We start from the raw sequence: 14,720 nt of genomic DNA, 5'->3' as shown, positions 1-14,720 counted from the left end.
GTATTTCTGGTTTGATTTATGAAGAAACTCGTGGAGTATTGAAAGTATTTTTGGAAAATGTGATCCGTGATGCTGTTACATACACAGAACATGCCAAAAGGAAGACTGTTACAGCCATGGATGTCGTATATGCTTTAAAGAGACAAGGCCGTACCTTATACGGTTTTGGAGGTTAAGCAAATAATCAATTATTGATTTAATAATGCAATAATATATTGCCCAATGGTCCTTTTCAGGACCCAAATAATCTTACACTTAAAGAGATAAATTTACATATATATGTGTTGGTATTTTTCTAATATTATAAAAAAAATAAAATTTATTATTAGCTTGGTCGATTGATGTCTGTCGAGTATAATTGATAATTAAAATGATCAGTTTAACAGAGTCCAAAATATTTATTATTATAATTCTCAATTTCTTTGTTACATTAGCAGTATATATGTGGACTAGCTTCTTACGGGCTTAATTATAATTCTCATTCAATTTTTTTATAGAATAAGATAAATAGAACTGACGTATATAAGTAATTTGCGGACTGTTAGATATTGCAGTTTGAAGTTTCCACACAATGGTGTGAAAATTTTCTCCATTCATTCCTAAGAGGTGGTTTTAGTGAATTCAAATCTCACACTGAATCTGAATCTTAATCTTAATCAAAATCCAAGTGTTCAACAAGCAAAATGATTGCGGGGAAAATGAAAGTGAAAAAAATTCGTATATGAATTAAGTGAATTATGACAATATTATATAAAGAAAAGAAATAAAAGAACTTGTTATTGAAATAAATTAGAATATTTTAAAATTATCTTTAAGTAATTTGCAGCGTCTTGCAAGTGAGTACCGAGTGTGGTGTGTTAGTTATAAATTAACAAGTGTAATTAGAAGCATTATATAATAATAAATAAAATTAGCATAAACCACTATTTTTATTTATTTAAAATAGAATTTAAAAATGAAATTAAGTGAATAAAATATATACAAGTGAGTATTTCATCAAATAAATGACATATTTTGATATATAATATTTTATGGTCATTACTATAATAAATAAATAATTGGATATTAAATATAATAGAATAAGATAAATATTTATTAACTTAAGAATGATGTGAAGTATTGCACATAATGTCTAAATAAGAGAATATAATTTTTTTAAATGCATAAAGAATTTTTGTTTGCTTATTAGAGATTAAATTTATAGCGCATTACAGAATAAAAGAATCTCTTCATATTATTCATGAGGTATTATTAAAAGAAATGATCGTGCACTATGACAAGGTATATTGTGCCCATTACTCGGGTTAGAATGTTTCTCCAAGTCCGTTTTCTTTAATGAAAGACAATATAAAGTCCTAGTCTTGAATATTTATGATCCATGAAATACCCTCCTAGGTGTTTATTCCGTTTGTGCATCAGTGGACACTACCCAAGCACATGGTATACAGTTTCTCTCTTCTCTACAGTATCTGCAGTCTGAGTTGGATTGAATTCCTAACTTCGATAGGTGATTATTCAATCTTTAGTGACCGGTCATTAATAAACGCAATAGGTATACCATATACTAAAACATTTTATAAAATAAATAAATAAATAAATAAATAATGAATCTTCTTATCTTCTTTTTACACATATTTTGTAGCCCTAAAAAGGGCTGTTTTGATGAATTTAAAGTTTGATTTTTAAAATTATTTTTTTGCAGCAGTTTTCTTGACTGATGTTTTTTTAACGGCAGTTTTTTTAGGTTTTGCGGCCGCTTTAGCTTTTGTAGAAGTAGACTTTGGTTTAGCTGGCTTAGCCTTAACAGATCCAATCTTTTTAACACTTTTAACTTTAGCTTTCTCAGTTTTTTTCTTTTCAACACTCTTCTTAGCTGCCGCAGATTTTTTAGGTTTTTTCTCTCCAGATACCTTTGCCTTTGACTTTTTAGTACCTGCAGATGATGCAGTAACCTTCTTCTTCGTAACACCTGATGGCACCTTCTTTTTCTTACCCTCGACAGACGATTTAGGAGACTTAGCAGCAGCAGCTGATAATTTAAATGAACCAGATGCACCTTTTCCTTTTGTTTGTATCAATTTGCCATTAGCTACAGCAGTTTTCAAATATTTTTTAATAAATGGAGCCAATTTCTGGGCATCACATTTATATGTGGCACTTATATACTTTTTAATTGCCAACAATGAAGATCCGCTGCGTTCCTTCAAGTTCTTGATAGATGCATCAACCATTTGTTGTGTTGATGGATGAGATGGAGCTGCAGAAGGTTTTTTTACTTTTGTTGCCTTTTTAACAGCAACTTTCTTTTCAGGAACGGCAGTTATCTCCTTTGGAGAATCTGTATTTGCAACGGCAACAGCTTCAGACATATTTGCTTTTTAATATTCCGTAATATTCTTACTTATGAATATTTTTTCGCATTTTTATGGTAGCTTAGCTCACTTTGTACGAAGCGCCGAGAAGAGCGCATTTATAAAAATTTTTCATTAATACATATTTCTACTGAGTTTGAAAAAATTTTTCAACATTTATTATTAATTTTAAATAGACCAAGTAAATTAAACACAATTATTTAAATCAAATTAAGTAAAGAAGATATTGAATATTTTATTACATTCATTTTTATACTAATTATAATTATATAAAATATATAAAAATTGGTTTAAACTTTAAATTTTGTAAATCTATAGTTGAACTTGTTAATAAATTAGAATATTTTAAAGTTATCTTTTGTATAATTTATATATTAAATTATTTATTAAATAGTTTATTCAATTCTCTGTTAAATTATATATATGGTTTTATATATTTCATATATTTATAAATGCAAATTTAATAAAACACGAGATGCATAAAAACGTCAGTTTTAACATTTTGAATGCTTATGTTTTATCCTATTTTGAAATATTAACTCAATTTATATAAAAGTTTAAAATTTCAAAGCACTAATAGAAATAATTATAAATAAATATATTGTATTTTAATTAGAATATAAGATTATCACTTTTAATTATATCAAATAGTGTCTATTTGAGATTAGATATCCATCCATAATGTTAACATGTTACATTGAATTCGTTTACTTTAAGATATGTTTTAAGATTTTCTATACGTATTATTTTTAAAATTTTATTACAAGTTTTAAATAATTTTTAATCATGTGAAAAATTATTATATATAAACGTTATTAATAACATATCAGCAATTAAATTTATAGTTTTCAATATCATTCGAATAACAACTGTACGTATCCTACTTAATAGAATTCATAAAAAAAAATTATATCTACATACATGATTAAAAATATATAAGAATGAAATCATTTTACTTTTTCTTTTATAATTATAATTTAATTATTTAACTTTGACTATTATAAGTATTTTATTAAATATGTATATTTAAAAAAAATGTTCTTTTTATTACTTTATAATTAAAATAAAATTAAAATTAAATGTGCGTATTCTAACATTTTTATAAGGAGTGATATACGACATAAAATGTTAAAATTTAAGATGAATTTTTTTATAAACTAACATGGATATGGATAACATTTAAATAGATACTGAAGTATATATATAAACTTGCGGCTGCAATCTTCCATAGTCATTCCTAAGAGCTAGTTTTAGTAGGTTCAAGACTCACACAGTGGCTTTGGATGTTTTCCATCTACTGCCATAAATCTTTTATAAAATATAGAATATTTTATAAAACTAATTCAGATACAAATTTTAAAAACTCTACCTTTAAATAATTTATCTATAATAATAAATATTACAATACCAAAATATTGAAATAGTAACTATGATAATAATAGTAAACATTTAGGCCGTGTGCGAGTTCGAGTATATTTAGGGGAAATAGTCAATTATGTCGGTATGGCAGCGATTGTTGGTACATACCAGAATTTCTAATGAGATAAATTAGGTGTTACCATTTTGAAAATTTTATAAGATGTTTAGTAAATAAATAAATAAATTTTAAAACTTTTAAAAGAAAAATAATTATTTTTTATATGTTTCCTTCTTTATATTATGAATATTAATGTTTTTTAATAATTGTATCACATTTATTTAATAATAAATACAAATATTTGGCACAAAATTATTAGGTTCTTGATTTCAAAAAGGTAATTATGAAACTTTATGCTATTGGCCTGGCAACGTTATTTGTTTTGTACATTTTTATTAGTAACAAATATAATATTAATATTATTGTAACTTAGATTATACTACCTGCGAAGATTTATGTATCTATTTATTGATACGCGAATCTATGATAAATATTAAAAGATTCTTAATAATATATAGGGTTAGGCGATTGAAGTGTTACAAATTACACAGCGATATGTTTGTCAAACTGATATTGCCAACTACGTCAAATTCATATGAATGACAGCTATTTATATTGTTTACAAGTTACCACAAGCATTTGCGTCTAAGTTTTATAGAACTAATATTATTCGAAATGGAATTAAAAAATAAGTGTGATTGCATTATATTTGGTTGGAAAATTACAACTAGCTATTGTGCTTGAGCTCAAATATCTCAATGTGAATAAAATGTTTGTGTATCGTACCTTAAATCGTTATAATAGCTCAGGCAGAGTCACCAAATGCTATAGTGGTGGACAAAAAAAAAAACAGCAACATTGCCTAAAATGGTTCGGAAAGTGAAGGCTCGACTTAAACGAAATCCACGTCGTAGTACTAATCAAATGGCCAAAGAACCGATAATATCTGAACGAAGCATCTGACGCATTTTCCAAAATAAGCTCAAGGTAAAGCTTTAAAAGTTCCAAGGCACAAGATCTTGCACCAAAGCAACAAAAAGTTAAACTCGAATGAGCAAAGGAGTTGTTACGCTGGGCCAATTTGGAGAGCAAGTTGAGAACTAAAAAATAAGCCAGTTTCGATACGCTGAAGAAAGCTTTTATTCAGGAATAGGCCAAAATACTGGAAGATCACAGCCATAGTCAAGACAAAAGGTGGCCACATCAAGCTAGAGTGAATGGATTGTGAAATTTTAATTATTTTCACAAATTTTTGTAATTTGAATCAATAAAAAAATAATGTGATCGCTTGAATAGGTAACACTTCAATTATCTAACCCTGAATAATAAACTTGCATTCTTAAAAAATAGTGGCACAGCGAACCTGATTTCTAGGAAGTCAATTGGAACGCATACACACTCGTATGTATAAAAACTGGTTAATACCTGCTGCCCAAAAACAAAAAAAAAAATTATTACTATGTAGCAAAACGCAGTGTTAAGTTATACACTAACAATGCTATGTATTTTATCTGTTATGTAGGCTGATTTACAATTTTCGAAGATTTCGATTTCATGAAGGTCTTCCAGGAATGTAACGGAACAGAAGGGCGAGGCAAGAAATGATTGATTGTTAAGTGTTTTAAAGTATGGCTTGTGTAAGTTAGTAGGGTAGGTATGATAGTATGTACAATATTTATATCAATTGATTTAATGAAATACATTTTCTTTAATAAAATAAATTTTGTCGTCCTGAAAAGGACGGATTAATTGATAGTTAATTCTCCACGTATATGTATTCGTATTTTAATAAATAAAATAAAATAATTTAAGCCTTCTTTTCTGTTTTCTTTGGCAAAAGTACAGCCTGAATGTTTGGTAGTACACCACCTTGTGCAATTGTAACACCAGACAATAATTTGTTCAATTCTTCATCATTACGTATGGCCAACTGTAAATGACGAGGAATGATTCTTGTCTTCTTATTATCGCGTGCTGCATTGCCAGCCAATTCAAGAACTTCAGCAGCCAAATATTCCATAACGGCAGCTAAGTAGACTGGAGCACCTGCACCAACGCGTTCAGCATAATTGCCTTTACGCAATAATCGATGAATACGACCAACTGGAAATTGTAATCCAGCACGATTTGATCGTGACTTTGCCTTGCCTTTAACTTTACCACCTTTACCACGACCAGACATAGTTGAGTTGAGTTTCTAGTAGTTGAGATTTATAAAAATTGGATCTATTTTTTTTTAATGATGCCGACAAATTATCTCATATACTTTTTCTAAACGCAATTTAAAATAAAAAATTGCTTTAAACTTTCGTTTGAAAAATGTTTATATAGAAACGGAAATTGCCCCAAATCGACGATTAAAATTTAAAATCAGAAATCATGCCACCAAAAACTAGCGGAAAAGCAGCCAAAAAAGATGGAAAGGCTCAGAAAAATATAACCAAAAACGATAAGAAGAAGAAGCGCAGGAGGAAGGAGAGCTATGCTATCTACATTTATAAAGTGTTAAAGCAAGTCCACCCCGATACTGGTATATCATCGAAAGCCATGAGCATCATGAACAGCTTCGTGAATGACATATTCGAACGTATTGCTGCTGAGGCTTCGCGCTTAGCACACTACAATAAGCGCTCCACCATTACTAGTCGGGAGATTCAAACTGCTGTTCGTCTTTTACTTCCCGGTGAACTGGCTAAGCACGCAGTTAGTGAAGGAACAAAAGCTGTCACTAAGTATACTAGTTCCAAGTAAATTGCGTTATATCAAACAAACACCACTTATTCAAAAGGCCCTTTTCAGGGCCACAAAAATATTCAATTGAGTTGATAATTTCTCTATATTATAAATATGTATAGATTCCTGAAATTATTTACGAAAACTGACAGGCTTACCAATACCGCGTTATTGAATCTCAGAATGGTTGCAAGCTCCTCGGGGAGGTACGCAGATCTGATAAAGTTATAAACAATAATCCAGACAAGGATTATTGTTAATAGAAAGTAAAAGTGCTCAAGTGCACTGACTCAATTAACCTCAACATAATAATAATATAAATATGATATATATTTTGTTTTTGATATTTCTTTTAAGAGGCTACTGATAGAAGAAAAAAAATAAAAAAAAACTTTGACAGTCTCTTCATGAATTATCAGCTATCGTTTGGTTGTTAGTGAATAAATGATTCAATCAACAAATTAATTTCTGTCAGTTTTGACGATCTTACAGTTTTTTGATCATGGATAATATAACCTGCTAAATAGAGTTAACTCTTGAATTAACGAGTGTTAATCCTTATCATCAGTCTTAGTACTATCATCGCTTTTAAATTGATATATTCTATATTTGCATTCGTGCTTTAAATTTGAAAACATACAATTTCATGGGAGCTCTTTTACAACTCATTCCTTAAACGTTCTTTTAGTAAGTTCAAGTCATTTACATTACATTATGGCTTTTGATGCTTTCTGCTTACAGCAAAAGAAAAATAAAACATATTGATTCAATTAAATGTTATGACGTGAAACATTCTATGTCTAATGATATACTATATGATACTAATAATAGTATACATATGATACATATACATATTAATATATATTATGCTACTTCTAATAGCTATGTCTATACTATATCTATATGATATAATTTATCATTATCTCTTTTCTTTGAATAAACTTACTATTATAATTGTTGCATTTACATTTACATTTACATTTTGCTTATTTTATTTTCATAGTCAAAAATAAGCAATTGAAAATAGTCAAGCAATTTCAAACCCTGGATAAGTCATGTCATTTTTATTTATCTCTTTTCTTTATATAATTTTGGTCCTGAAAAGGACCGATTTTTGTATATTTATAAAATTATATTGCTTCCAATCTTAAGCACGTTCTCCACGAATACGTCTAGCCAATTGAATATCTTTTGGCATAATTGTAACGCGTTTGGCATGAATTGCGCATAAGTTAGTATCTTCAAAAAGACCCACTAAGTATGCTTCGCTAGCTTCTTGAAGAGCCATTACAGCAGAACTCTGGAAACGTAAATCAGTTTTGAAATCTTGTGCAATTTCACGGACCAAACGCTGGAATGGCAATTTGCGAATCAAGAGCTCAGTACTCTTTTGGTAGCGACGAATTTCACGTAAAGCTACAGTTCCTGGACGATAACGATGTGGTTTTTTCACACCTCCAGTAGCTGGTGCACTTTTACGTGCGGCTTTGGTAGCCAATTGTTTTCGTGGTGCCTTACCACCAGTCGATTTACGAGCAGTTTGCTTTGTACGAGCCATAATTTATGAGATATGTTACAATATGGTATTTTAAAAAATAGCGCAATTGAATAGCTCAATTTTCTCATCATACCTGGATGTTCTGTTTCAACTATTCACATGTTTTAACATTCATTGTTTCTCATATTGCTTATTCTTTTTGTTTTGTTTTCTTATGTTTTGTTTTGTTTTACCCAATATTTTTCATATCTTTCGTAGTGCTTATATTTTCTATAAATAGTCGTCAATCATCTGTCGTCACTTCAGACCGAAACCAATTCCAAGGCATCTTCTCCCATCTCTCATTTCGCCACTAACTTTGTCCTTCCTGGTAAGTCATTTGCATCGGTTGCTTGTGCAAGCTCGAATTCTCCCCCCAAATTAACTCAAACTTTCCCTGCTCGTAGTCCCCCTACACCTGTCCATCCTGTTGTTACTTCTTCCCTTCTCCCTGATCTAAAGGCTATGTTCTCATTCACAGCCCAGATCAAACAGGAATATCTTCATCTCAGTAACCCAGAGGCTCGTAAGGGATTCCTCCTTCAGAAGGTCTTTGAGTTCATGCTTGATGGTTAATCTAAAGATTATACTTATTAATGTGAATTCAATTCGCTCGCTTACCAGAAGGTCCTTTCTCCAAGACTTTGTTAATAGGAATTCCCCCGACTTGGTTCTCATCACTGAAACTAAGCTAAGCGCACGCAACAACTTTACTCTTGACGGTTTTGACTTCATTCGCTTCGATGGTACTGAACGTAGTGGTGGGGTGGCCATCCTTGTCAAAAATAGGTACTGCTATACGAGCATCTCCATTCCTGCTCTCTCATCCCTGCACGCTTGTGGTATTACTTTAAAACTCCAATCCCGCACCAATCTCGATATTTTCTGTGTGTATCACACTCGCTCCATATCCCCGAGAATAGACCCTTCTGACATTGAGTCCCTTATCTCACTAACAGATAACCCTTTTATTATTGGAGGCGACTTCAATAGTAAACACCCCAGCTGGTTCAATTCTACCACCTGCCTAAATGGATCCATTCTACACAACTGGCTCTCTGAATCAACCTCTGGCCCTGATATTTGCGTCTTTGCTCCCACTCTTCCAACTCGATTTAATTCAATCCTTGACTTCTTCCTTGTACATAATCAAGTGACTAACTGGTTTGGTGTTCCTATTGTTGTCGACGGCATCTCTGATCACCAGGCCGTCCTTCTACCACTGCTTGACTGTCTGGTTTCTCGAGCAGCTCCCCGTACTTTTTTCAACTTTTCTGCAACAAATTGGCCTGATTTCAACCTTGCCCTCGACGCGGCCCTCAATGAGCTTGACATCCCAGTTTTCAGAAATTTAACCTCCAATGAAATTGATCACATCGCTGGTAAGCTTGAGACAATACTCACTTCTACTACAGAGGAACATGTACCTCTCCGTCCCATTCGTTCTAGTTACCAAGCCCCTCTCGATCAGCTTACCATTAATTTAATTAGGCATCGCAAAGGGATTCGGCGTAAAGCCTATCGGCACAGGCAGCGTGGCTCTGCGCACGCTTCCATCTTTCGTGCTATTCTATCAAATCTAGATAATATAATTTCACAAAGGATCAATTCTTCCAGGCGAAATCACTTTGAAACCCAGATTCTCGCTATCGAGTGTAAATCTGATGCTTTCGCTAAAGTAAAGCAAATCTGCGGAATCAATAAATCAATACCCAGCATCCGTCATAATGACATACTGGTGTCTGATGATTCCCTCAAAGCCAACATTTTCGGCGATATCTTTGAAGGCAATCATAGAGTCTCTCTCAATATCGGCTGTCCCTCTTTCACATCCGACACCAACAGCTCGGTTCACCATCTCTTCAACAGTTTTAGTACCTGCATTGTGCATTTCAGTCAGCAACTGCCAGCTTGTTGTGGGAGTCTTGCTGACCCAAACGGTTTCCTCTCTCCCACTGGACTTCTCAATATCCTCATGGATAAGAAGCCCAAAAAGTCTGCCGGACAGGACAAAATCTCATACTACACTCTTAGAAGACTCTCTCCTCTGTTTTTTAATAAGTGCGCAACGATTTTCAACCATGCATACAATATTGGTCATTTTCCACTTCCATGGAAAAAGGCCATAGTGTGTCCCATTGAAAAGAAAGGCATGCCTAAACAAGATCCACATCAATACCGACCCATCTCCCTTCTTAGCTCAGTCAGTAAGCTTTACGAAACGTTTATTGCTAACAAACTGATCCATTTTAGTTCTGCAAATCAGATAATCCCTAACTTCCAATTTGGATTCAGAGAGAGGACAGCTACTGTTGATGCGCTATCACTCTTTCATACTGATATATGCGTCGGGTTTCATAATAAACAGTCCACGGTGGCGGTCAGTCTGGATGTGGAAAAGGCCTTTGACTCGGTTTGGATTGAAGGACTGGTCCACAAGCTAATTCAGCTCAATTTCCCGTCTACGTTGTGCAGCATCATCTTCCAATTCTTGTCTGGTCGAACCTTTCAGGTACGTGTTGGGTCGTCCTTATCTCGCACCTTTCCCGTTGCAGCAGGAGTTCCCCAAGGCTCTGTGCTCGGCCCCCTTCTCTATAATTTCTACACCTCTGACATCCCTTCTCCTTCTCCCCCCATTAAACAGCTGTGTTATGCCGATGATTGCTTAGTGTATACAAAATCCAAGTCCACGCGCCGAATCTCAGTATCCCTTAACAGTCATCTTGCCGTACTCTCCAGATATTATTCCAAGTGGAAGCTTAAACTCAACCCTAGCAAAATGTCTGCAGTAGCTATAACTGGTAGGCAAGCTGATCGCTCAAGACATTTCCGTTCCTCTGACCTTAATATCCAAATCAACTCCACTTCTATTCCCATAGTCGACAAATTTAAATACCTCGGAGTTGTTTTCTCTCCCAAACACAACTTCATTCCACACATTTCTCACTCCATTCAGAATGCCTCCTTCCGGCACTTCCAACTTAAAAACGCCTTACGCAGGCACAACCTCCTCAACGTCCAGACCAAGGTACTATGTTATAAGCAACTCATTCGCCCCATCTTTACGTATGCGTTCCCTATCTGGTTTGGGATTTCCTCAGCGCAAATGGAACGCCTCCGAATTCTCGAAAGAAAAATCCTTCGCGACTGCATCAACTACAGGCGAAAACCCAATGGACATCACCACTCTTGCCGAGTACTCTACTCCACTGCCAAGATTGAAAGACTTGACGAATATCTTCTTTCACTTGCGCGCAGACATTTAACTCGTCGACACAATCTCCCCCCCAATATTCTCCATGACGAGGATCTTCCTTCTGAGTTTCTTCAAGCCCTATTTTACAAGCCCTCTCAAGCACTTTCTCTCTACCTTGATGAAATGGTTCGTTCCCCTCAACCCGTTATACAACCGTGGATTTTACAATCCCCTACATCGTGTATACCGTTAATGGTCATCTTCACTCATTAGTTTGTTAGAATTTTCTCATCACCTTTAATTTCAACGCTCATGCGTTTTCACTCCTAGCTTAGAGGAATTTGTATACAAATATTAAGCTCCTATTTTCGGTCTCTCCTAATTCTGGAATGGGGTTGCATCTGCGGGTGCAATCTTCCACTTACATTCCAAAGAGGTGGTTTAGTGGGTTTAAGTCTCACACGGTGGCTTTTGATGCTTCCACCTACTGCAAAAAAAAAAAAAAAAAAAAGTCGTCACTTCATTTATTGTTTGAATTTGAATTCGAACGGTTCTACCATATCTATAAAAATTTAAATACAAAATGACTGGTCGTGGTAAAGGTGGCAAAGGATTAGGAAAAGGTGGTGCTAAGCGTCACCGCAAAGTTCTTCGTGATAACATCCAAGGTATTACGAAACCAGCTATCAGACGTTTAGCTCGCCGAGGCGGAGTTAAGCGTATTTCTGGTTTGATTTATGAAGAAACTCGTGGAGTATTGAAAGTATTTTTGGAAAATGTGATCCGTGATGCTGTTACATATACAGAACATGCCAAAAGGAAGACTGTTACAGCCATGGATGTCGTATATGCTTTAAAGAGACAAGGCCGTACCTTATACGGTTTTGGAGGTTAAGCAAATAATCAATTATTGATTTAATAATGCAATAATATATTGCCCAATGGTCCTTTTCAGGACCCAAATAATCTTACACTTAAAGAGATAAATTTACATATATATGTGTTGGTATTTTTCTAAAATTATAAAAAAATAAAATTTATTATTAGCCTGATCGGTTGATGTCTGTCGAGTATAATTTATAATTAAAATGATCAGTTTAACAATGTACAAAATATTTATTATTATAATTCTCAATTTCTTTGTTACATTAGCAGTATATATGTGGACTAGCTTCTTACGGGCTTAATTATAATTCTCATTCAATTTTTTTATAGAATAAGATAAATAGAACTGACGTATATGAGTAATTTGCGGACTGTTAGATATTGCAGTTTGAAGTTTCCGCACAATGGTGCAAAAATTTTCTCCATTCATTCCTAAGAGGTGGTTTTAGTGAATTCAAATCTCACACTGAATCTGAATCTTAATCTTAATCCAAATCCAAATCCAAGTGTTCAACAAGCAAACTGCTTCCGGGGAAAATGAAAGTGAAAAAAATTCGTATATGAATTAAGTGAATTATGACAATATTATATAAAGAAAAGAAATAAAAGAACTTGTTATTGAAATAAATTAGAATATTTTAAAGTTATCTTTAAGTAATTTGCAGCGTCTTGCAAGTGAGTACCGAGTGTGGTGTGTTAGTTATAAATTAACAAGTGTAATTAGAAGCATTATATAATAATAAATAAAATTAGCATAAACCACTATTTTTATTTATTTAAAATAGAATTTAAAAATGAAATTAAGTGAATAAAATATATACAAGTGAGTATTTCATCAAATAAATGACATATTTTGATATATAATATTTTATGGTCATTACTATAATAAATAAATAATTGGATATTAAATATAATAGAATAAGATAAATATTTATTAACTTAAGAATGATGTGAAGTATTGCACATAATGTCTAAATAAGAGAATATAATTTTTTTAAATGCATAAAGAATTTTTGTTTGCTTATTAGAGATTAAATTTATAGCGCATTACAGAATAAAAGAATTTCTTCATATTATTCATGAGGTATTATTAAAAGAAATGATCGTGCACTGTGACCTACAAGGTATATTGTGCCCATTACTCGGGTTAGAGTGTTTCTCCAAGTCCGTTTTCTTTAATGAAAGACAATATAAAGTCCATCTTTCCTAGTCTTGAATATTTATGATCCATGAAATACCCTCCTAGGTGTTTATTCCGTTTGTGCATCAGTGGGCACTACCCAAGCACATAGTATGCAGTTTCTCTCTTCTCTACAGTATCTGCAGTCTGAGTTGGATTGAATTCCTAACTTCGATAGGTGATTATTCAATCTTTAGTGACCGATCATTAATAAACGCAATAGGTATACCATATACTAAAACATTTTATAAAATAAATAAATAAATAAATAAATAATGAATCTTCTTATCTTCTTTTTACACATATTTTGTAGCCCTAAAAAGGGCTGTTTTGATGAATTTAAAGTTTGATTTTTAAAATTATTTTTTTGCAGCAGTTTTCTTGACTGATGTTTTTTTAACGGCAGTTTTTTTAGGTTTTGCGGCCGTTTTAGCTTTTGTAGAAGTAGACTTTGGTTTAGCTGGCTTAGCCTTAACAGATCCAATCTTTTTAACACTTTTAACTTTAGCTTTCTCAGTTTTTTTCTTTTCAACACTCTTCTTAGCTGCCGCAGATTTTTTAGGTTTTTTCTCTCCAGATACCTTTGCCTTTGACTTTTTAGTACCTGCAGATGATGCAGTAACCTTCTTCTTCGTAACACCTGATGGCACCTTCTTTTTCTTACCCTCGACAGACGATTTAGGAGACTTAGCAGCAGCAGCTGATAATTTAAATGAACCAGATGCACCTTTTCCTTTTGTTTGTATCAATTTGCCATTAGCTACAGCAGTTTTCAAATATTTTTTAATAAATGGAGCCAATTTCTGGGCATCACATTTATATGTGGCACTTATATACTTTTTAATTGCCAACAATGAAGATCCGCTGCGTTCCTTCAAGTTCTTGATAGATGCATCAACCATTTGTTGTGTTGATGGATGAGATGGAGCTGCAGAAGGTTTTTTTACTTTTGTTGCCTTTTTAACAGCAACTTTCTTTTCAGGAACGGCAGTTATCTCCTTTGGAGAATCTGTATTTGCAACGGCAACAGCTTCAGACATATTTGCTTTTTAATATTCCGTAATATTCTTACTTATGAATATTTTTTCGCATTTTTATGGTAGCTTAGCTCACTTTGTACGAAGCGCCGAGAAGAGCGCATTTATAAAAATTTTTCATTAATACATATTTCTACTGAGTTTGAAAAAATTTTTCAACATTTATTATTAATTTTAAATAGACCAAGTAAATTAAACACAATTATTTAAATCAAATTAAGTAAAGAAGATATTGAATATTTTATTACATTCATTTTTATACTAATTATAATTATATAAAATATATAAAAATTGGTTTAAACTTTAAATTTTGTAAATCTATAGTTGAACTTGTTAATAAATTAGAATATTTTAAAGTTATCT

At 32.7% G+C, this 14,720-nt stretch overlaps 6 protein-coding genes across 6 annotated transcripts; 2 read left to right on the top strand and 4 right to left on the bottom strand.

The window, feature by feature from the left end:
• Window positions 1-1,673: 1,673 nt before the first annotated feature.
• Window positions 1,674-2,424, bottom strand: LOC119663370 (histone H1-like). The gene has a single exon (XM_038072981.1). The coding sequence runs from the start codon at window positions 2,367-2,369 to the stop codon at window positions 1,689-1,691; it is 681 nt and encodes a 226-aa protein (XP_037928909.1). The 5' UTR covers window positions 2,370-2,424; the 3' UTR covers window positions 1,674-1,688.
• A 3,172-nt stretch (window positions 2,425-5,596) lies between these two features.
• On the bottom strand, window positions 5,597-5,971 carry LOC119663368 (histone H2A). Its single transcript, XM_038072979.1, has one exon. The coding sequence runs from the start codon at window positions 5,969-5,971 to the stop codon at window positions 5,597-5,599; it is 375 nt and encodes a 124-aa protein (XP_037928907.1).
• Window positions 5,972-6,153: 182 nt separating this feature from the next.
• On the top strand, window positions 6,154-6,588 carry LOC119663373 (histone H2B). Its single transcript, XM_038072984.1, has one exon. It carries the CDS (start codon window positions 6,169-6,171, stop codon window positions 6,538-6,540), a length of 372 nt encoding a protein of 123 aa, XP_037928912.1. The 5' UTR covers window positions 6,154-6,168; the 3' UTR covers window positions 6,541-6,588.
• Window positions 6,589-7,642: 1,054 nt separating this feature from the next.
• On the bottom strand, window positions 7,643-8,173 carry LOC119663369 (histone H3). Its single transcript, XM_038072980.1, has one exon. The coding sequence runs from the start codon at window positions 8,078-8,080 to the stop codon at window positions 7,670-7,672; it is 411 nt and encodes a 136-aa protein (XP_037928908.1). The 5' UTR covers window positions 8,081-8,173; the 3' UTR covers window positions 7,643-7,669.
• A 3,629-nt stretch (window positions 8,174-11,802) lies between these two features.
• On the top strand, window positions 11,803-12,212 carry LOC119663372 (histone H4). Its single transcript, XM_038072983.1, has one exon. The coding sequence runs from the start codon at window positions 11,839-11,841 to the stop codon at window positions 12,148-12,150; it is 312 nt and encodes a 103-aa protein (XP_037928911.1). The 5' UTR covers window positions 11,803-11,838; the 3' UTR covers window positions 12,151-12,212.
• Window positions 12,213-13,679: 1,467 nt separating this feature from the next.
• On the bottom strand, window positions 13,680-14,415 carry LOC119663371 (histone H1-like). Its single transcript, XM_038072982.1, has one exon. The coding sequence runs from the start codon at window positions 14,358-14,360 to the stop codon at window positions 13,680-13,682; it is 681 nt and encodes a 226-aa protein (XP_037928910.1). The 5' UTR covers window positions 14,361-14,415.
• Between the last annotated feature and the right edge of the window lie 305 nt (window positions 14,416-14,720).

Source organism: Teleopsis dalmanni, unplaced genomic scaffold (genome assembly GCF_002237135.1).
Source record: "Teleopsis dalmanni isolate 2A unplaced genomic scaffold, ASM223713v2 unscaffolded_contig_0343, whole genome shotgun sequence".
NCBI lineage: Eukaryota > Metazoa > Arthropoda > Insecta > Diptera > Diopsidae > Teleopsis > Teleopsis dalmanni.
The sequence above is the reverse complement of the archived record's forward strand: the minus strand, read 5'-3'. Positions and strand labels throughout refer to the sequence as shown.